Here is a 21,868-nt window from a genome sequence, read left to right as displayed (position 1 = left end):
ATGTACGAGGTTGAAGGTAAGATAGCAGAACAACCAAACAGCAATGCTCCACCAACTGGGAAATGGACAACTGGTTTATACGATTGCTTTGACGACAAAGGAAATTGTAAGTTCTCTATTCACACCATGTCTTTTATTACCATGTCTTTTATATTAACATTCTCCCATTTGTTTTCATCAAGGTTGTTTTACGTGGTGCTGTCCTCGTTTCGCCTTTGGTCGTAATGCGGAAATTATAGACCAAGGAAGAACATGTGAGTAAACTCATATCTTTAAATGGTTCAACTTCGAAGTTACTTCACAGTGAAAAGTATATTTTACTTAGTTTCCTAATATGTGTTGAAAATATTAATGGCAGCTGCTACATGTGCACGTTTGATATTTTGTGGCCTTGGCTGTTTTGGATTGGGATGCTTATATTCATACAAATTCAGAAACAAGCTAAGATCTCTCTACAACTTACCTGAAGAACCATGCTCAGATTGTTGCGTTCACTATTGTTGTTTACTCTGTGCTATTTGCCAAGAGCACAGAGAACTTAAAAACCGTGGACTTGACCCCTCAATAGGTATATATGGGAAAAAAAAATTTAACAAGTTTTTTTTTACAAAATATATATATATATATATATATATATATATATATATATATACACACACGTGAGGTGTGTGATTAGTCAGTTTCAAATATTTTTTTTAAAATAAATTCAAGCATATCAATATAGTAAAGAAGTTATTAATATATATAATTAAGAAAATATTTTTTTAACAACTTTTTTATAATCGTTTATATGATAGTTTGTAATTGGTTTCCAAACCAATAAAATGATAACATATAATTTATTGTCAAAAAAATTGTTAAGAAAAATTGTTAAGTGTTGGAAGTATCGACTAGAGATAAGGCTAATTCATACTATATAAGTAGGTGTAAACCTCATGTGGTGTTCAGTTAGATTTAAAGTTTACTTCTAACATACTATTATAGTCAAGTTAAGAGTCTATTCCAGCCATATTTATTGTTTGTTGGCTATATTGTTCCACAAATTTTGTGGTATTAAATTAGACTTAAAATCCACTTTCTAACCATGTGCATGTGTATATTCTAGGATGGAAGGAAAACGAGGAAAGAATGATGAGAAAAGCTAACATGGAAGCTCCACGTGTTGCATCAGCCATGACTCGTTAGATATTGATCTCCTCAAGTCTACCATTCATGGATCTTACTTCATTCTGCTTATTTTCTTTCTCTCAATTATCTGTTTCTGTTTTTCCTTCAATGAACTGTAATTGGCTTTCTACTGTCTAAGCTGTTTCCTTCATTTTGTGTTCTGTTTATTGTTTCTTGTCTTTGGGTAAAATCAAAACAATAATATTATCAAAAACACTTATCTAATTAAACGATGAACTAAATATTAAAATAGTTTTTCTTTTTTGTGTAAAATTGTCTTGGCAATTCTTTTCTTCATTTTCCATTTCTCAGCACAACAAATCAATGGTTTTACTCCAAAATTAGAAATAAATCCTAATTTTTTTTATTTTGTAAAAAAGTTTAGTATCTCAAATTCATTTTTAAAGGCCGGAAACAGTTTTGAAAAAAATATTCTAATCCTCAAATATTTTATTTACTACCAAAATAACATTTTTAATTTTTTTTAAGTTCACCTCAAACGTTAGGAATTCAAGATTTAACTATTAAGTCAAAAAAGTTTGTCCTAAAATAAATAAACAGACAAATTAACAAATACCAAAAATTGAGCAGCACGGGGGCCCAAAGCCCAGAGTACCGACTCGGCCCAACGATTACAAAGAAGAATCTGTGTCCTTCAAAACTGCACCTGTAGATGTAAAAATTACTCATGGTAAATCACTGGTTATTGAGCAAATAAAACATGAATAAAAGGTATTAAGCTAAGCTAATATTACTTAATTTAATTAACTTTGCAACACATTCAGATCCGTTTTTCTGATCTCACATTACCGCGCATAAAAGTTTTTCGATTAGACGAATACAGAACCCGAGAGCGAGACACGAAAAAGAGAAGAAGAAAGTACAACACAATTTCTTCAACCAATTCAGACACTGCACCTCAAAATGGAGGCTCCATTAGGTGGATCCGGATCCGGACCCGAGAGGGACAAATCCACCGCTCCTCCATCCTCTTCTCCGATCTCCGTCGTCTCCGCCTTCTGGAAAGGTATCATCGAAACTTTACTTCCACGTTTTGCTGATTCTTCCCGTTTCGCTCTTTCCAGTTTGCCATTAATATTCATAGCTTTCTTCTTAGTGTGTGTTCCTGTGCGCGGCAATTGACTTGGTTATCTCTAATCTATGATGTGTGGCCGCATTGTTTTAATTACTATTGTTTCCGGACTTTATTTTTCTTCTTTTCAGATTTTGAGTTGGAGAAGGAGAAAACAGTATTGGATGAGCAAGGGCTTCGAATTGCGGAGAATCAGGAGAACAGTCAGAAAAATCGACGCAAGCTTGCAGAGAACACTAGAGGTGTGAGCAGTTAGTGTTTTCGTTTGTGTTTCCGAATTGTGCTAGAAACGTATTTAATAGAATTATTATTGACCTTTACTACGAAATCAGCATTTGATTTAAGCTTCAAAGTTCACAGTTCACCTTGGATATTGTATACTTACATCTTAGGGCATGTTTTCACTAAATTGGAACAACGGAAGGAGCACCGCTGCACTATGCTTTTTTCATGCTCTGTTTTTTTTTTTTTTTTTCTTTTTTGTCGTTTATTGTTTGGTGCTTTAAATAGACGTATCTGAGAAACTACATATAATCCTTCTTACAGATTTCAAAAAGGCTTCCCCAGAGGATAAGTTAAGTTTGTTCAATTCCTTGCTTAAGGGGTACCAGGAAGAGGTTGATAATCTTACTAAGAGAGCCAAGTTTGGAGAAAATGCTTTTCTCAACATCTATCAAAAGCTCTATGAAGCTCCCGATCCTTATCCAGCTCTTGTATCGATTGCTGTAAGTTCTAGGATTTAGCTTACGTTCCTTGTTCTTTTTATTTTTTATTGTGTTCGTACGTGAAAGAACTTGTGTAGTGTTACTGGATGAATTACATATACATTCTTGAGTTAGTTATGTATGATGAATGTATGATTCTCTGATCCAGATATACTGATGTAATAATGCTTTTTTAACAATGAAATCTATGCTCAGACAATATTCTGTTTCTAGTATCTCTTTTTTGTTCTGCTCATTATTGCTTTAATTAACGCATTTTCATCTTTTGACTTTCAGAGAGTTTGGCATCCATACTTTCTTAGTTTGTATATTTAAAATTACCAACTTAGGCGTCCATCATTAATTTATTATGCAATGAAACAATTTCATTTTTATTGCTTGCTAACTTGTGGGTACAATGCTCTTGTGCATTGGCACTTATGTTTTATGTGTGAAGGGAAAACCATGTCCATGTTTACATATGGTTGTTTATGTTCTGATATGTTTTCATTGTACAGGAGCAAGATCTCAAGTTATCTGAACTTGAATCTGAAAACCGGAAAATGAAAGTTGAGCTTGAGGAGTTCAGAACAGAGGCAACTCACTTGAAAAATCAGCAGGCTACAATACGAAGACTTGAGGAGAGAAATAGGCAATTAGAGCAACAGGTTATTAATGCTTCTGATACTGTTGTATATGGTTACGTAATGTCACAGTTCCTTTCATTTCTTGAGGAAAATAACTGTTGATGCTTTTATTTGTTGCCTCCTGTTTCCAATCTTGTATCAACTGGTGTGTTTTTCGGGATTCTATTTTGACTGCCTGTTTCATTTCTGTTGTGAAACAACTCTCCCAAAAGCTTAAGCTTTTAGGTGAAAGCATAACAATGGTTTTTAATATATTAAATCTCTAAATCTTAATCCTTCATCCACGTTCCTTGTCTAATTTAATTTTTTAATAATTTAAGGATGAATAAACTTAGGCGTACTGTGACTACAAGTATAGTATTGACTAAAGATTGCTTTACATGTGTTTTATCTAATACTGTATCCTACAATTTTCCTTAAATCTATTAGAAAAGGGGTAAAGTAGGACTTACCAAGTTACTGATTTTGTACCCTATTTTTTAGTAAAAAGATTTTTCATGAATTGCTAATTTGTCAATTTGAGAAGCATTTCCATATTTTCATGCCTGTTTTATGAATATATGGTGCAAACGAGTGAATTTGGGATGCATTTGCATGTTCCACACCGGTTTATTATCTTAACATAACTGAATTCAATTCCCTACGATCAAATTGATAAAGTTCCTTCAATCTGTATGTTTATATCTTGTGGTTTTATGACATTTGCTATTATTGGAGTGCTCTAGATCCCCAATATCTTTAAATTTCAATTACAAATATCTTTTTATCAAATTTGATAAAGTTCTTTCATGATTTTTAATTAGTCATTTGAATTTATGTGAATTAGATGGAAGAGAAAGTGAAAGAAATTGTGGAGATTAAACAACGCAGTCTGGCTGAAGAAAACCAGAAAACATTGGAAGTTCTGAAAGAAAGGTATCCTACAATCTTTTCTGCTATGGAGAATTGTTTGTTTGTTCAGTTTAGTACATGCAACAACTGCATGAGGGGACCATTGAAAGAAGAGAGGGGAAGTATGGGATCGGCACCATGTGTGAGCCAAATAAACACTGGCTCCAAGTACTACTTGTACACATGGCAAGGAAGGAAGAAGAAACAAAATTTGTTAGTGGTGTGAAGTATAAGAAGGTCTGACAGGGAAAGGAGGGGCAAGCAAGGACCTATTGGGAGATTGGATGGATGTTAAGGTCTCTTGCATGACCTTGACTTTCTCTTTTTTTTCTTTCTGTGTGTACGTTTTCTGTTAGCTTTCAGTTTTCTGTGAGTGACGGAGAGTCCATGTTTTTGTGAGTTCTGTTTATGCTATTAGGAATTATTCCTCTTTTTCTACATTCAAATATGAAATACCTAGGTTCCCATTAGTTTGTCCCTCTTGTTCTGTACAGACTGACAATTACTACTGTATCAGAAGTGTCCTCTGCTTTGGCATTGCTTACCTAGTATGATGATCTCTTTTTTGTATGCAGGGAACAAGCACTACAAGACCAGTTACAGCATGCCAAAGACAGTGTTTCTAATATGCAGAAATTGCATGAAATTGCCCAAAACCAGTTGTTTGAACTCCGTGCCCAATCTGGTAATCTAATAGTTTTCAATGCAATTTTAGTTGTATACTTCACTGGAGTCAATGTAACATTGGTTCTTTCATTACTTTATAATCTGCGGATTAAGAGTTAAGACTGTGATTCTCCTGATATTATCTAATATTAAGACCATGATTCTCCTGTGTTCTTGAAAACTACAGAGGAAGAGAGGGCAGCTAAGCAATCGGAGGTTACACTTCTAATGGATGAAGTGGAGCGTGCACAAACAATGCTTCTTAGTTTAGAAAGAGAGAAGGTGCAATCAACAAACTTTTATTTCAATAATTTGATTGTGAAGTGTGATTTTTTGTATTTGTGTTTACCTGTTTGATCAAAATTTTGCTGCTTTCTCTCTATTTGGTTTTAGAAGTTATGAAATAGTGTGGCGCACTTCCTTGGATCTATCCCGTTTGATCAAATTCTTCAAATTTTTCTGCTTTCTCTCTGTTTGGCATCAAATCTAGGAATTTCTTGGGTTTTAATGTAGGGATAGTTATTACTAGCTCATGATCAAATCTTAAAATAACTAAGGCTCTGTTGGGTATGCAAACTTTGGATGGGAGAGGAAGGAACAGGAGAACAAAAGGATTGGTCCCTTGTTTGGCATCAATTAAGGGTAGAGAGGAAGAGGAAGAGAATTGGATGAGTTTCATTGTCTCAATCTGCCGAGTGCTGATGCTTTTTTACATTCAATCAGACTTATGGCTTATTCTTGTGATACTCCTTTGTCTATGCAGGGGCTCCTCCGATCTCAGTTACAAACAGCACATGAAGGTACTGATTCTAAGAATAGGTATGGCAGTCCTCTTTGTTTTCTATTTATTATTGTTGATGTTATTATTCTTTTTTCTAAAATCAATATTATCTGCATTTCAAGTTTCTGACTTCCAAATTCTACATAAACATTATTTTTATTGGTAGTTATTATTCTTTTTTCTAAAATCAATATTATCTGCATTTCAAGTTTCTGACTTCCAAATTCTACATAAACATTATTTTTATTGGTAGCTAAACTAAGAACAGAAGTTCCAGTTCTATGGATGTGATTTGTACTGTTCTCTAATTAGAATTGGAATTTCACCTTGGTAATATGTATAATTCTTTAATGTAAAGCTTTCCCTACATTTTAACAAGGTGAAGCGCCTATTCTAATTGGAGAATAGCAGCTATTGAACCTTTTGTTAGTTTTACCTTAAACAAAAACAAAATGTTGTAAGTACACGATCCTTCTTTACTGTCCTTTCTAAGTTCAGTAACATTTCTGCTCTGCATTTTCTCTAAAGATCATTTGCTCTTCGTTCTTCCAAACATGATCAGTAAAGGCAAACCTAGTTTAAACTGCTCAAATCCATATTTTCATCAAGAAATCCAGTTTTATTTTTATGATCAATTTGCTATTCTTGGAACAAAGTGAAAGTTGCAGCTGCTTGTTCCAAAATGAGTAAAATTATCACAATTCTCTGAATATGCTAAGCAACAAACCAGAAGTTGTTGGATATATAGCATTGTTTCTGTTCGTCTTATCATTCTAATTTGGTATTTTTAGCTTTATGTATTATTATTTTAATTATTATGTTCAGCTTTAAAAGATTGTAAAACAAACCCCCTTGATAAAATTCAGAGCAGGGCATGTGAAGCAAACTGCATTCTTCACCTTTGGTTTTATCTCTTTCTATTAACAGAAGCGATTACCTGGACCCCTCAACCTATTAGTCATACAAAAAGTTATTCAGTGGGCAGAGCTACTTGACTTATTTATGCTTTCTGTCTATCTGATCTTATATTCATATATGCATACTCACTCATTGATACTGCTCAAATTCTTCTAATTTCTTATCTTTTACACTGGATCACAGTCTTCAGATTATTGTTTGTTTTTATTTTTGCAGTGATAGTTTTGACTCAACTAGTGCACTTGAGAATTCTTTAAATGCCAAAGAAAAGCAAATCTCCGAATTGAACTTGGAACTACACAATATTGAAACAACCTTATCTAATGAAAGAGATGAACACATGAATGATGTCAAGAAACTTACTGCAATGCTCAATGAAAAGGTAATATTATGGTTTGCAAAAGTCTACATCAGATCTCCTTAATGATATATGGAGGCATTTTAAGTTATTGTGGTTTATGAATATGCATATATTTTGATCCAATATAATGTTTCAAATTGTACAAGTCCCACAGTAAATGCATTTCAGTTAATATATTAGCAATTCCGTCTGCATCATTTCATGGCACATAGTTTTGTTCTTTCATATTCATGAGACTCTGAAACTACTTTTTAACTATTCCAGTGACAAAATTGTCAATTCAAATTGTGGTTTGGCATGTAGGTCTGTGAACCTTCACTTTAATGATGAATATTTCTTTTCCATTATTTGAGAAATAAAAATGCAACTTGATAGTGATCTTCCTTTGTGAAACTTTGTGTATGATACCATGATTTACAAGCATTTGTTATGTCTATCAAAAGCTATTATCTCATGGTATGAACAGTAATAATACATGTCTCCTAAGTTGAGTCTCTAAATTATTTTTGGAGCTAACTCACTTTTTTATTGCCCTTTCTTAATGCAGGAGGCTGCGCTTGAGGAGATGAAGAAAGAACTTCAAGCAAGGCCTACAGAAAAAACAGTTGATGATTTGCGAAAGAAAGTGAAAATTTTGCAGGTGGTGTTATTGTTTCTTGCATCCACTTATTTATTATTTTGGTTAACTTTTGTAACTTCGCTATTTTTATACCTCCTTGTGAACTATATATGCAGGCAGTGGGATATAATTCAATTGAAGCTGAAGACTGGGAAGTGGCTACAAGCGGGGAAGAGATGAGCAAGATGGAGTTTCTTCTTCTTGATAAGAACCGTAAAATGGAACATGAACTAACACAGTTGAAGGTAGGAATGTGATTTATTTAGCAACGGGATGCCCAGTCTTCCTGCCCCTATAAACAGAGAAAAGTTTGCAAAAATTAGGGTGAAATAAATTATCAACTACCATAGCAATGTCCCTTTTTTTGAAGAAAACAAGACCAGTTTCAAAAGGATCCTCTGTACTTACTTCATTTGAGCATTGTCCATGTTAAGGACTCAGTAGCAATATCGTGTAGAAGGATGTTCTTTAAGATGATAGCAAGTGTTGTTGCTGTGCATTTCAAAAGACCTTTATTATTCAGATGAAGTTCTACTATTTTCAGGTCAATCTTTCTGAGAAAAAATCTTTACTGGAAACAGCTGAAGAAAAGATAGCAGAGCTTACGGCGAAGGTTAATGAACAACAAAAATTGATACAGAAGTTGGAAGATGACATATTGAAGGTTTTGAATAATTGTCTCTGCCACCACTTTTACATATACCCCACTTTGAATAGAATAGGAATTGCTCTCTCTTTCTAATCTCTATTTGTCTGTTTATTTGCATTTGTGAATTATGATAAAATTTTGTGCTTATTATTTTTATAATGCACTTAATTCTTTTGATACAGGGATACAGTTCCAATTCAAAAGATCGTAAAGGGAACTTCCTTGATGATTGGGATCTTTCAGAAGCGGGAGGGGCTGAGGCCTCTGAGGTAGATTCCCCGTCTTGTGCTTCCATTCTTTCTGGATTCTATTTCTTTTCAAAGAATAATCTTGAAAGAAACTAATGTCATGCATTCAGAAATTGGAAATAGATGCTGCCTCAACTGTTACTTTCTTTTAGGTTAACAAAAAGGCTTAATCAGTGATTTGTTGGGTGGAGTGGAATTGGGTGTACTTAACAATGGATAAATATAATTCTAATTCCAGATGCATCTCTTGGATATATTAGCAAAATTCATCACAAGCCTTTTCCAACTTAGGCTTTTGGGATAGCTAGTTCATTGGGTGGTTGAAATCTTCTTTTTACTAGACAATTGATAGATTGATTCTTATAATTCGCATTCTCCCATTCAAACTTAGATGAACATTAGATGTGCTTCAAGTTAGCACGCTTTGAAGGGATGTACACCATTATTTAACTTTTTACAGCTTAAGCTTTGAGACAGATGGTTTAATGATACAATCTATTTTCTTTGATTTTTTTAATGATGCATTTAGGTACAAATGTTTATTTTTGCAACTTGATTAAGATTTTGGAAAAAATGAAAAAATATTTTGCTGGATAAGTAAGTAGTGATTGATTAATCACCCACCCAAATATTCTTCTGTATGTAAAAGTGCTTTAAAATTAGATTTGAAGTACTCCTAAATTGGCTTTTTTTTCATCAGAATACAGACCAAAGGCAAGTATCCTTGGACCAAGATCAGAGCTCAATGCTTAAAGTGATTTGTAATCAACGAGATCGATTTAGGAACCGCTTGCGAGAGACAGAAGAGGTATGTATATAATTGATATTACCTCATTTATTTTATTTCTTTCTATCCAATATTATTTAAACCAAAGTTTAGATTATGGATATGACAGTGTAACAAGTGTTGACCTGGGTGAAATTTTAATAGGAAATAAGGCAATTGAAGGAGAAGATTGGGATATTAACAGTGGAACTGGAAAAGAGTAAAGCTGATAATGTCAAACTATATGGGAAGATGCGTTATGTACAAGATTATAATATTGAGAAAGTGGTTTCAAGGGGTTCGAAAAAGGTTTTCTAAATTGGGCTTGCATCATTTTGTTTCTCTCTTCACGATCACTTTTTACCTTTTACCCTGAACATGAGATTTTTTGTGATTTTTGTTTAGTATGCTGAAGATATTGAAAGTGGTTTCTCGTCAGATGTTGAATCAAAATACAAGAAGATATATGAGGATGATATAAATCCTTTTGCTGCATTCTCGAAAAAGGTGATCCAGCTTGGCTAATTTAATTGTCATGGCTTCACTGCCTTAATGAAATACACACATGTTAAAGCTCTGGTGTCTATCTGTCCAAGATAACTAAAAGCCTAAAACCATACAATAAAATCTTTGAATGAAATTTTCTATCTATTTTAAGGTTGTTGCTGCCATCAAACGTGACTTCTTTATAACTGTCTGTGAAATAACTTGAGTTTTCAGGTGTATTATTACTAGTATTAAGAAATTGTACGTCACTAGTCTTTGGCACAGGGAAGATACCTGTTATGTCTTTGATTGAAAATCTAAACTTTGTCGGTTAAACATGCATTTAAACAGTTGTTCTTGCTTTATTGGATCTATTAAACACTGGATTCTCCTTATGCATAGATCGCTGTCTCCCATTTTGAACCTTACCTAGAAAAGGGAGGGCAAATTTGGATTTGATGAAAGAAGTGATTTGGTTAGAAATATGTAAAAGTTACCTTTATTGTGTTCTATTATCAATGTTATTTACTTTTAATTATGAACTGCTTCATCTATTTTCATTTAATTAGGAAAGGGATCAAAGATACAAGGAGTTGGGATTCAGGGACAGAATTACACTCAGCAGTGGGCGTTTTCTCCTTGGTAACAAGTATGTTTGAATGCTTCTACAATATTTTTGACATTATCCAATGCTCCTGTCTTCTTTTGCTTAAATTATTTATTGTTTGATTTCAAAATATGGAGAGAAAAAAATTCTCAATGCTTCTAATACATTGACTTGCAAGCTCATAACTCATCATTAATTGTTGGCTTAGATATGTTACAGCTCTTCAATATATAACCGAATTTTGTTGTGTATCCAATACAATTTTCCTTCAAATTAAATACTTAATCAAAGTTTCTGGTTAAGTCTCTTTCGTTTCTTTCATCAGTTGCATGGTCCACGTGACTGTTTAGTTGTCAAACATGTCACAAGATTTGAGTAAGTTTCTTTTGTTACTTGTATTAACATTTTCTGTCATCACATAATGAAAAATATATCAATTGTTGTGATAAATAAAATATTGAGGAATTAAAAGGGAAATTTAGAAATATGTCAAGGAATCGAACAAAATTAACAAAGGAAATTGGTATCTTTAGCTTGGTTATCGTATAAGTTAATTGATAAAAAATCCACTTGCAGGTACGCCCGAACTTTCGCATTCTTTTATACCATTGGATTGCATATCTTGGTCTTCACCTGTCTCTACCGAATGTCTGCTCTCAGTTATCTTAGGTAAAAATATCTGACGACTAATTCCTCTGTTATAACTATTATAGATGAATTTCAGTCACTCTTACCCTTCTCTTTTCCTGCAGCAATGGCCCAGAGGAATTCCTTGTTGGAGAGAAAAACGTTGATCTTCCACGTGGGCTGTAGTGGATATGCAACTCAGTTTTCTTTTGCAGTGATTGATTTCTCAAATTGAACGGTGCATGTCGTCGGAATGCAACCTCTTTTCAGTGGTCTTTATTTTTGCAGACAAAACGATAACATATTGTCAATATTCAAATATCAAATGTATTGTACATATGACTGTTGTTTTACACTATACAATGTTGCAATGAAATAGAGAGGATTCTTTTTTCTTGTACACGACAATAGCAAAACACTATAAAGTCGTTGTTGACGGACCCACGAAAGAAGAACTGTGGACTGAAAATTAACGAATTTTAACTTACAGTCTTATTAATTATGATCATGCATTTTAATCAGTTCCTTTTCTTAAACTTATGTCTTAAAATTGGTATATAGATTTAACAAATTTATATCAAAACTCGCTTCAAATTATGAATGCTTAAGTCATTGAATTTTGTAAGTGAAACTATTTTTGTTATTGTTAGAAACTAGTACATCACGTTGCTCGTTTAAAGCAATGCACCGTCACGGGATTTGTTTTGGCGAAAAAAATATTGTTATACAACATTGTTTAATTTTAAAAACCTCTTCTCTAGTAATCTAATTAGAGAATATTTTTATGGGATATGCTTAATTGGATTAGTTAATAAATTCTGTAAAAATGTATTTTCAATAACTGTTTATACATATAAATTTTATCAATTAAATTGTTAAAAATTTCATTAAATAAATTAAAGAATTAAATATAATTCACTTCTTTATAAAATTGGAATTCATCGTGCATGTTTGAAATTTGGATCTCAAACTTTAAAAATAGATATTTTAACTCTATTTTTTAGCTAACATAAAAACCGAAACATAGTGTAAATAACTTAATTATTAACCTATAGTTTTTGTCACGTTAAAAAAATTAACTTAAATTAAAAAGTTTAAATCTATTTATTTTTTAAGTTTGATGACCAAATTGTATTAAAATTTCAGAAAAAGGTAAATTTCAATTTCACTTCAGAATTCAAGAAGTAAAATTATATTTAACCCTAAATTAAATTAAATATATTTTAAATAAATACAACTGTTGTTATGATTGAAAAAAAAGGATGCAGCATGAGTTGAGAGTGGTTGAATTAGAAACAAAACATTACCTCAACTAAACTTCATTTTATTTTATTTTTATTGATAAAATGAAATAACTTCTTTTTCTGATGTTTTAAAAAATATAAATCATCTTTGATTGTTAGCTCATGTTATTTGATGAGAAAGTCTTCCACACGGTAACTGTTCCATTGATTTTATGAACAGTTATACTCTTCAATTGAGATTATACTATTCCTTTTCTGACCATATCATAGAAAATAAGGAAATATTTGCAAGCTTTGTTGTCTTCTTCACCATGATTTTTTCTTCAAGATCATGTGCACACCTTACCTTCACTCTGAAAAAGGAAACAGTCAACTTCCTTCAGAAGAAAATTGGATACATTAGGTTAATTTTTTTCTTTTAAAAAGGAATTTCCAAATGTGTTCTTAAACTTGTTGAAGGTAAAAAGGTTCAATCTTCTTCTTTTATCAAGACTTGGATGTGTGAACAATCAGTGCCTATATCATGTCACTTTCAAATAGCTTCGGGAATAGAACAGAACAACTATGCTCACAGAAAATAATATTCTATTCAACAATAGTCTCATAGTAGTTGGAATTTATCAAATTCTTTATAAAGTGCTTGATTTTGAAATCAAATTTTAATCAACCCTACTTTTTTTTATCTTTTGACTTACCCTCCCTTTTTACACCTTTCATCATATTTCTTTGGATGATCCCAATGCGTAATCAGTGGTCAACATACAAAAGTTTTCCTTGTCTTTAAAACTTCATAGATTTTTTTTGTAATAAACTCATGTTATTTAAAGTGATTTTTGCATCATAAAACCTTAGAGTGAAACCGTATCAAATAGTAAGGTTTTGAATGAACAAAAGTGATCTCATAAAAAATATCGTCTGGTTGATTGGGCGGTCAACCTCTTCAATTCTTCTATCAACAGTTGATCAGATGGTCAACGTTTTTATTCTTGTTTATCCTATAAATAGAATGATTCTCATTAGAGGACGAGCGGCCAATTGATTGAACACATGTTACTTGATTATGTTGCAAATTGAATAAGTTTACAGGTAAAGTATGCTTAACATTTTTTGGATTGTGATTAAGTCAATCTTAATTAAAAAATCTATTTGGAAACCTATAAATACAAGTGTAAGATAAAAAGGTAGGTGATTACATTATTAGGAATTGGCTCTGATAACCAAACAGTCATTGACTTAAACATCGAAATATTTGTGTAGGTAACCCTTATACGATATAAGGAGTACTGAAGAGAAGGATTTGGATAACACGAACATATTGAAATTTGTTTGGACCTTTGTGTTAGAGATAATTAACTTCGACCTCACATTCAAAACAAAATATTCATTAAAATTTTAAGTTACTTTTATATATCGGTTTGTAAAATAAAGTTTGAACTCGTTTATATATTATAAATTTGTCTTATTACTAATCCATGTAAGATTTTGAACATGTTTTTAACATCGATACACATATATTTCAAGTGTGAAACTAGACATTAATAAAAGATCCAATAAAAGTGACACGATAAATTTAACAAACAACAAATTTTGTTAAACTATATTTTACATTACTTTAGTAACATCTAAGAAGTAAATTTTAAACATAATTCAATCTTAATTTACAAGAGAAAGTATATAGATATATATATTTTTGTGAGTTGATCAATGTAAAATCTCTAACCATTATCAATAAAAAAAAATTATATTAATAATAATACAATGTATGTTAAAAGAAATAAACACATTTTTCTTATAGTGATCTATATTTTTGTCTCATAAAACCAAATACTTAAAGCAAGAAGGCAAAAGAATGGATGAGGAAAAGTTCCATGATTTGAGGCTTTTATCAATTAGTGGCACAACACGTGCAACATTTTACGTGTGAAGGAAGAGATTTTGGGACTTCCATTGCACTTACTTTATGCAGCAATATGTGGTTGACCAACCTTTTCTTAATAAAAGATTTTTTTAATAATTTTTTGACAATGTATTATTATTAGTCTATTTTAAATATATTTTTTAAAATAAATTTAAACAACTTTCATTCTGCTTCGACACTCCAACCACTACTTTCATTTTTCTCATACAATTTTTTCCTTCCATCCACCCTTTTTTCTAAATATCTCATTAATATTTCTCATTTATTTGGTGTAAATTATCTATCAATTTCCTTAACAATTCAATTTTATCTAATTGTTTTTAGTAGAATATCTACATCAAATCATGTTTATTTTATCTAGAAAATTTAATTCAATACATTACTTCAAAAAACAAATACAAGTGTAAAACCAATGTTTAATTGTTGTATTACTTTATAGGGAAATATCGAATTATAATGAGTAACTTTTACAAAATTTTATACGATTTAATCTATTTAATTGGACAATATTCTTTTTTTCAAAAGTTAAACTGAAATTTTCCATACGAATTTTATATACAAAATTGTATATTAATAAAAAAGATTATGTAGATCAAAATTATCATCTTTAAAAAATATAGTTAAATTAATATGAATAATTTGATCACCTTGTTATTTAATTTTAATAATATTTAACACAAATAATTATAATGCTATGAAATTATAAATTATATATAATTTAAAGGTTGAATTAGTATTTATTTTATATAAAGTTGTTAATGGTATTATACTTTTTGAAAGTTATTTCACCCATTATAGTTTCGTGAGATAGGTTTTGGACATGATAATTTCTCATTTTCTGAATGAATACAAAACAAAAATATTGGTAAATACTTTTATAGAAATAGAAAATAGGTACACATAAAAGTGGATTCCAGCTGTTGCAAATAGACAGAACCAAACCTATTTACTGCTACCATCCATGAATCCATGCATTATTTGGCCTACAATCACGGACCCTCTGCCCCACTTTTCAATGGTATGCTACCCTTCATCTCTTCCCTTATCAAAGACTCTCACATAATGTAGGTTTAGAAATTAAAATCAAACTTTTCAGAATATATCGAAATATCACTTGAAAAAAATCGAACTTATAAATAACCTGTACAAAATAAAAAAAAATGTTAAGAGACAAACATCCTCAAATCTCCTTCATTATCCAAATAAAAGAATCCATAAGAAGTTAAGTTCCGACATCGCTGTCACATTGTATGCCATGTGCCCTACATGCAAGTCTTTAACCAACAAAGGAAAGTACAATGCAGAGGAAAAACATGATCATTGACCAAAGACTCCAATCTCAAAACCCAAAACGAAAGAGAAAAAGGGTAAGAGTTTCATCAATCTCAAAACCCATGCCATGGAAATCAAGTATTAATTCTTATTAAATTAAAAACCGCTACTTTTGGAATCACACAATCCAATTAATAATACAAACTTACCAACTCTTTTATATATATATATATATATTTATATATTATATATTTTCATCAATTAATTACTATTATTCATGTTATTTTTTCCATAACATTAATAACAATAAGGCTAAAGTGGTAAATTACACGGTCTAGCACTTGTTGGGAGAGAATCCCACTACAGAGTTCGCTAGATCGAAACTGACACGTGTCCCCTGCTGCTGCACGTTCCCTATGATCGACAGAGACGACGCCGTTGGCGCAAACGCGAAACAGTAAGTTCCGGCGCCGTCTACCGGAATCAGATAATTCTTCGCCGGAAGCGCCCACGTCTTGTCGCCGGCGAAGTGAAACGACACCGTCGGCACGCGCACGGACTGCAGGGACGACAGGTCGTAGCACGTGTCGAACAGCGCAACGCCCTCAGCGGGACGGAGGTTCTGGGTCATCCTCTTGAATGCGTCGCGCACGGCGTTGTAGGCCTGAGTCCGGAGGCGAGTTATGGCGGTACCGGAATCGACGATCACCCCGCCGACACCGGACTGATCGACGGCGAAAGTTTCTGGTGGGACGGAGACCATCTCACCGCCGACGCTAAATCCGGTGAGTTCAACGTAGTAGAAGGTGTTCACTTGGCGGTTCTTCAGCAGCGGTGCGGTGACCGAGTCACTGGGTCGAGGTGAGTTGAACTCAAGAGTGGACGATTTACCAGAGTCGCGATCCACTAAACAGTACGAAAACGACGCCGCTTTGATTTGCGAGGTTAATGACAGCGGCCCACCACCAAGGCCGAGAAGCCCCGCCGCTCCAACGAACAGCCCCTCGTTATCGTGCCCGCACCCGATCGCGACCCGATTAACTGACCCGGACCCACCGAACGACACCGTTTCAGTGACGTACTCGCCTACGGTGAACGACCCATCTCCGTAGGAAACCTGGTAGAGGCATCTACTGTTTCTGCAAGCCGACATTTCAAGGTCCTGACACTGCTGCGCGTCGCAGGTTAACGGGTAGTACGAGGAGGATGATGTAGGGTCGAAAATCGGGTCGGATTGTTGGTAACAATCTGAGCAGGGTTTGCATTGGAGCCAGTTGACGTCGGAGCCTGTGTCGAGGACCATGTAGAAGGGCTTTGCGGGCTGGCCGACGCCGATGCGTGAGAAGTACTCGCCGCTTCCCTGGGAGGTGCCGGAGGAGACAGGCGTGGAGAGGTCTTCGAGTCCGACCTCCGTCTTGGTCGGGTAAAGGTCCGATCTTTTGACGCCAGAGAGTGTGAGCTGCAGTTTGGTCAGGAGCGAGTTGACTCGTGCCGAGTCGCGGGCGAGTCGGGCCAAAACTAGATTTTTGTAATCTGGGTGTTGCTCATTGACGAGGGTTTCTCTTGTGTGGAGTTGAACGGAGAAGAAAGAGGAAGAAGGTGAAGTGGGGTTTTGCTGTTGAGTTAAAGCTTGTTGGAGAGGGTTTTGGGGTTTGAAGGAGATGATTTGGTTGGCTTGGTGAAGGGATGAAGAGATATTGAGAAGGTTGGTGTGTGAAGGAATGGTGATGGTGCGAGAATAGGTGAGAGATAAGGTTGTGAAAATGGTGAAAATGGCGCATAGAGAGAGAAGAAAATGCGCCATTTTTAGTGTTTGTTTAAAGAGAAAAGGTGTGAGAGTGAGTGAGAGAGAGAGTGTGTGAAGGAAGAGAGACTGATTGGATTGGCTTTATTGGATTTAGAGAAGGAGAAGAAGGCACGGAGAAAGAGGTGCTTGCATTTCATTTCATTGCATTTCATTCATTGATTTGTTGGTTGGTAGATGGAAAATTAAATTTGGAAAAAGAGTTTGGTAATGCATCTTATGCATTATTATTATTATTATTATTATACTTGTAAATTGTACATAGATAGGTAGATTTCTAATCTTTCATTTTGTTTTTATGTGCATGCATAAGGCTCAAGTTTACTGTTATTTATTTTGTATACATGTGCATGCTCCAATCAACAATCAAATCATCATACTGCGTAAGTTGTTCATGCCATCAGAGACTGTGATGGACACTTAAATCAGATTGTAATTGAATAAAAAAATTATAAAAACTAAAGTAAATCATAAATATAAATAAAAGAATCAAATTATTAAGATTAATGAAAGGAACACAACTAAAAACCATAAATTTAACTTGAGAATAATCACACTGAAGAATGCTAAATCTAGAAACAAAGTTTACTCGTTAGAAGCATATAAGAAAAGTTAAAAAGTATTACTAGATTGAACATGTTTTTAAACAAGATTAAAAACTATGTTAGAAGCATAACCAGGAGATATATTGACTAAAGCGTAGTAAGTTGAGAGTAAACAAAGAATGATATGTTAATATTTGTATTATTGAGAAGTAAAATCAGTAATTATAATATATTTGTTTGCTAATTTCTGGTTTAATTGATATATTAGTATCAATAAATTATAATTTAACAATAATGTCGACAATAACTTTAAATAAACTATACTGTCAATATAAGTTTTTATTACCCCTTCTTCGTAACACGTGAGCAACAATGTATTTTTTAATATTTTTTCCTCGTTTGCTATTTAAATAAAATTGTCTTGAATTTTAATACAGAATGTAATTACTATAACCAACAAGAGTATCTGAATGATAAATCTTAGTTCACTTTGATTTGAATCATCTCTCCATTTTTTTTATTTTTAATTTTAGAATTCTTTAATATAATTATTTCATCACATGGGGCAATTCTTTACATAACTGTAGTGTCATTATCCATACCAATGCTCTCAAACTAAAACTAGGGAAGTTTGTTAGTTAATATATACCTATTGTATTTTTTCTCTTAGTTTTTATGTTGTTTATTTTAGGAAAAAGATGGTTAGTTTAGCTTACCTTAGGTAAATATAATTGGTGAAGAAAGTGAGAAAATGCAAGTGTCTTTAAATATTATCTAAGTCCTTCAATGAATCAATTTTATTTTATTAATAAACTCAATTCAACACGATTTTAATTGTATAGAGTATAGTAGGCTAGAGTGAGTTTTCTTGCATACACTTTAATGTTAACATAGCAACTACCAGTGATGTTCATACACAATAGTTCAATTGTGAAAGGTATTTGAGCTAAGCAAATTAGAAAGCAAAGAAATCTTTACAAAGTGAATATTTCACTGGGTGGTTTCTATTAGAATTCCAAATATGAGTTTAAGTTCGATATTGGATAAAAATGAAAAAATAAAATATTATATAAAAGTGAACACTTATTAACACATTATTTTAAAGTTTTTTTTATAGAGAATGATGTAATTTCTTATGATATATAATCGTCACCAGATTTAAAAAGTTTCACGGATTTATTTTTTATAATACTTTAAAAGACATCTTATCTATAGAGGTATTTTATGTGTATATATATATTCATCTATTGTTTCCTCAATGTGAAATTTTGTTTGTATATAAGACAATGAACCTTCTCTAATATAAACCCAAAAGTTTTTGCATTGTGGTACTAGAATAGGACATTGTTTGATTTGTTTCAGATTGTTTCTGGCCCAATATGTTTGAATGGGCTACCTTAGCCCAAAAAGCTGATCGGCCCAGGTTATATTATGAATCAAACAAGGTTGATCAAAGTCAAACTGCATAGATATAAAATTTCCAAGACAAGTTCTTCGGAAAGAAGAGCTGTAATGTCAATGCACCGAGAGACACTGTTGTATCTCAAGGACATCAAATTTATGTATTCCTTAAATTTGCCTTTGGTTGTTGAGGGTGTTGCATTGGTCATAAAAGCATGTCAGTGTCATTTGCTATTCTTGTTTCCTAGATTTTCTTTTATCTAGCTATGATCACGTTTTCACGTTTCATTGCTTACTGGAGCAAAGATTGCAACCAACCTGGACTTAAACTTTGGGGAAGCAATCAATGCTGTGCTGATGAATATATCAGCCATATCTGTTTGTTTTTAATGCTGCAAACTAAAATAGTTAAAATGCTTTTCAAGACACTAACAAACACTGCCAGTTAAAGCTCATTCCCTGTGATATTTATTCTTTTAGGTATGAAGCATTCTAGATAACCAATTGGTGCTTCAATTTTTGCTTGAGTTTTCAGCCAACCATCTTCATCCAAATTTCATGCTATGTTCTGGCTATTGCTTATATAAAGACACTAGTCATTATTTTTCTATACAGACATGTTTAATGGTTGGAATTGGAAAGAAGAACATTATGGAACTGAGTAATTTGTAAGAAAGTACTAGACTATGGAAATGATGTGTTTTTGTATCAGCAACCACCACCATCAGCTGGCTCGATTGAGCTTAAAAGGCCGTTTCCTCTCAACTGCATGCAGTGGTCTTCAGCATCCACTTGAGCACATGTGATCACCACTGCTAATCCATTATGATGTGCCTCCTGCATGATGTTAACTGCATTATCAATTGTCATTCCAGGTATCACCTTCATCAACACTTGCACAACATATTCTCTCTTGTTGAAGTTGTCATTGTGCAGCAAAACTCGGAATGGTGGAGATGTTTTCCGCGATTTCCTGATACATAACATGTCATCAAACATTTGATGAAATGAGACAGGAATAAACAACAAAGATAGGACTGAGCACAAGCAGAAAGATTCAATGCATTTCCACAAAATGGATTACTTGTCTGCTTCACAGTTACAACATGCTTGTTTAATTTTAACCACCCATTGAATTTGAAAGTTGAATTGTTATCAGTTGAAATAACCATAACTAATGAAACCTTCAATACTCATAACAACATAATTTGGACATTTGCTATTGACACAACTTTGCATTTCATCTTTCAACAAAATCAGTTCCAGAAATCAAACACTAGTATTGATGTGATATGCAGTATTGCTTTCATTTCATTAGTGGTTTTCAGTTCTTGCTATAGTAGTTTAGTTCAACTGAAAGATTCTTATGGAATTTCAAAACCAGTCCATACTCCTAGTAAACAGTAGGAAATTAAGGGTCCAAGTTTGTATTTCAAATTGTTTAGATATTATTAGAAACTAATGAAAATTCTAAAAACAAAAATCAAATGAAAACACTGTATCGTTGCTAAGATTAAAAGTTAAATCAAATACAAACAAGAAGATAGACTACAAACGAGAAAAGGTCCCAAAACAGAGGAAAAGATACATTTTCTCTGTGGCATCTAGCTACATAAACTGATTCCAAAATATAATTTGTGTTCAGTGTTGAAAATGGAAATTTCTGACCTTGAGTTAGGAGTTACAGTTTCCTAATTACACTAAACCAAAACTTATGACCTTATCTTATAAATCAGTTTTGTAAAGTTTTTGAACTAAAAATCCATCTTTCTTAACAAGACAAGGGACCTAAAGGCTTAATCTGTCTCAGTACCAAAACTAAAACTTGGTAACAAACTAATTTTAACTAGTAAGAAAAATTATGCAGACATATACGTGAATTTTCAAGACGTTTCTTCAATTCTTCTGCATAATCATACAGTGATAAAATGCTCTCAATTGTGCTTACTGTTCCTGCTATTGGTATTACCTTACGTCAAATTCAGATTCCCTTCCAGGTGTTGTTGTCTCTATGGTTGGCCTCTCAATCAACCCTCCACCTTTTCCTAATATTCCAGTGGCTGCCATTGTCATTACAACAGTACGATCTTTGCAATATTTCAAAGCAAAGTTTTTATCTCCTGCGAATACAGAAAGTAATGAACCCTTGTATTGTTTTGGAAAATATATCAAACAACTATAGTACAGTACTAATATGGTAATGAAACATAATTAGAAAGAGGAGATGGTATAGTACCAGGATTTACTGCATTGAATAGTTGGTTAGGTGAAAGAGCAAGTGCAGTGCTTAATGCAGCTTCCATTGCTGCTCTTTGAGTCTCTTTGTTGACACTAAGCAGACAGCTTCTGTAACAATAAGAGGGTAGGAATAATGTGAGATAAGTAATCCAATGTTGTCTTTGTCGTTACCTCACTGATTTTTTTGGTGTGTGAAAGAGATGCAGAGGGTATAAA

General features: G+C 33.0%; 4 protein-coding genes across 4 annotated transcripts; 2 read left to right on the top strand and 2 right to left on the bottom strand.

Annotated features, from left to right (window-relative positions):
* LOC106756366 (protein PLANT CADMIUM RESISTANCE 7) lies at positions 1-1,311 on the top strand. The gene is made up of 4 exons (XM_014638764.2): positions 1-106; positions 183-254; positions 359-568; positions 1,106-1,311. Exons 1-4 carry the CDS (start codon positions 1-3, stop codon positions 1,183-1,185), a joined length of 468 nt encoding a protein of 155 aa, XP_014494250.1. The 3' UTR covers positions 1,186-1,311.
* A 627-nt stretch (positions 1,312-1,938) lies between these two features.
* LOC106773701 (protein CASP) lies at positions 1,939-11,630 on the top strand. The gene is made up of 19 exons (XM_014660441.2): positions 1,939-2,194; positions 2,392-2,502; positions 2,807-2,985; positions 3,483-3,632; positions 4,438-4,526; positions 5,078-5,187; positions 5,356-5,450; positions 5,932-5,987; positions 7,084-7,249; positions 7,776-7,868; positions 7,964-8,092; positions 8,392-8,511; positions 8,679-8,765; positions 9,445-9,552; positions 9,676-9,819; positions 9,916-10,017; positions 10,566-10,645; positions 11,180-11,272; positions 11,356-11,630. Exons 1-19 carry the CDS (start codon positions 2,092-2,094, stop codon positions 11,414-11,416), a joined length of 2,076 nt encoding a protein of 691 aa, XP_014515927.1. The 5' UTR covers positions 1,939-2,091; the 3' UTR covers positions 11,417-11,630.
* A 4,278-nt stretch (positions 11,631-15,908) lies between these two features.
* Positions 15,909-17,549, bottom strand: LOC106774305 (protein ASPARTIC PROTEASE IN GUARD CELL 1). Its single transcript, XM_014661258.2, has one exon. The coding sequence runs from the start codon at positions 17,466-17,468 to the stop codon at positions 15,999-16,001; it is 1,470 nt and encodes a 489-aa protein (XP_014516744.1). The 5' UTR covers positions 17,469-17,549; the 3' UTR covers positions 15,909-15,998.
* Positions 17,550-19,958: 2,409 nt separating this feature from the next.
* Positions 19,959-21,868, bottom strand: LOC106765028 (ATP-dependent Clp protease adapter protein CLPS1, chloroplastic). Its single transcript, XM_014649518.2, has 3 exons — positions 21,651-21,868; positions 21,384-21,534; positions 19,959-20,387 (listed from the first exon to the last, which is right to left on the bottom strand). Exons 1-3 carry the CDS (start codon positions 21,715-21,717, stop codon positions 20,123-20,125), a joined length of 483 nt encoding a protein of 160 aa, XP_014505004.1. The 5' UTR covers positions 21,718-21,868; the 3' UTR covers positions 19,959-20,122.

The sequence above is a fragment of the Vigna radiata genome, chromosome 1, assembly GCF_000741045.1.
Source record: "Vigna radiata var. radiata cultivar VC1973A chromosome 1, Vradiata_ver6, whole genome shotgun sequence".
In the NCBI taxonomy this organism is placed as follows: domain Eukaryota; kingdom Viridiplantae; phylum Streptophyta; class Magnoliopsida; order Fabales; family Fabaceae; genus Vigna; species Vigna radiata.
This window is presented reverse-complemented; position numbering and strand designations above follow the sequence as displayed.

What these genes read in the sequence shown, in the direction of transcription:
- LOC106774305 (XM_014661258.2), bottom strand. Translation starts at nt 17,468, where the DNA reads ATGGCGCATTTTCTTCTCTCTCTATGCGCCATTTTCACCATTTTCACA.
- LOC106756366 (XM_014638764.2), top strand. Translation starts at nt 1, where the DNA reads ATGTACGAGGTTGAAGGTAAGATAGCAGAACAACCAAACAGCAATGCT. An exon ending in CTTTGACGACAAAGGAAATT is followed by an intron (nt 107 to 182) that starts GTAAGTTCTCTA and finishes GTTTTCATCAAG; the next exon opens with GTTGTTTTACGTGGTGCTGT. An exon ending in TATAGACCAAGGAAGAACAT is followed by an intron (nt 255 to 358) that starts GTGAGTAAACTC and finishes TATTAATGGCAG; the next exon opens with CTGCTACATGTGCACGTTTG.
- LOC106773701 (XM_014660441.2), top strand. Translation starts at nt 2,092, where the DNA reads ATGGAGGCTCCATTAGGTGGATCCGGATCCGGACCCGAGAGGGACAAA. An exon ending in CAGCTCTTGTATCGATTGCT is followed by an intron (nt 2,986 to 3,482) that starts GTAAGTTCTAGG and finishes TTCATTGTACAG; the next exon opens with GAGCAAGATCTCAAGTTATC. An exon ending in CTGCAATGCTCAATGAAAAG is followed by an intron (nt 7,250 to 7,775) that starts GTAATATTATGG and finishes TTCTTAATGCAG; the next exon opens with GAGGCTGCGCTTGAGGAGAT.
- LOC106765028 (XM_014649518.2), bottom strand. Translation starts at nt 21,717, where the DNA reads ATGGAAGCTGCATTAAGCACTGCACTTGCTCTTTCACCTAACCAACTA. An exon ending in ATTCAATGCAGTAAATCCTG is followed by an intron (nt 21,535 to 21,650) that starts GTACTATACCAT and finishes CTGTATTCGCAG; the next exon opens with GAGATAAAAACTTTGCTTTG. An exon ending in GAATCTGAATTTGACGTAAG is followed by an intron (nt 20,388 to 21,383) that starts GTAATACCAATA and finishes GTTATGTATCAG; the next exon opens with GAAATCGCGGAAAACATCTC.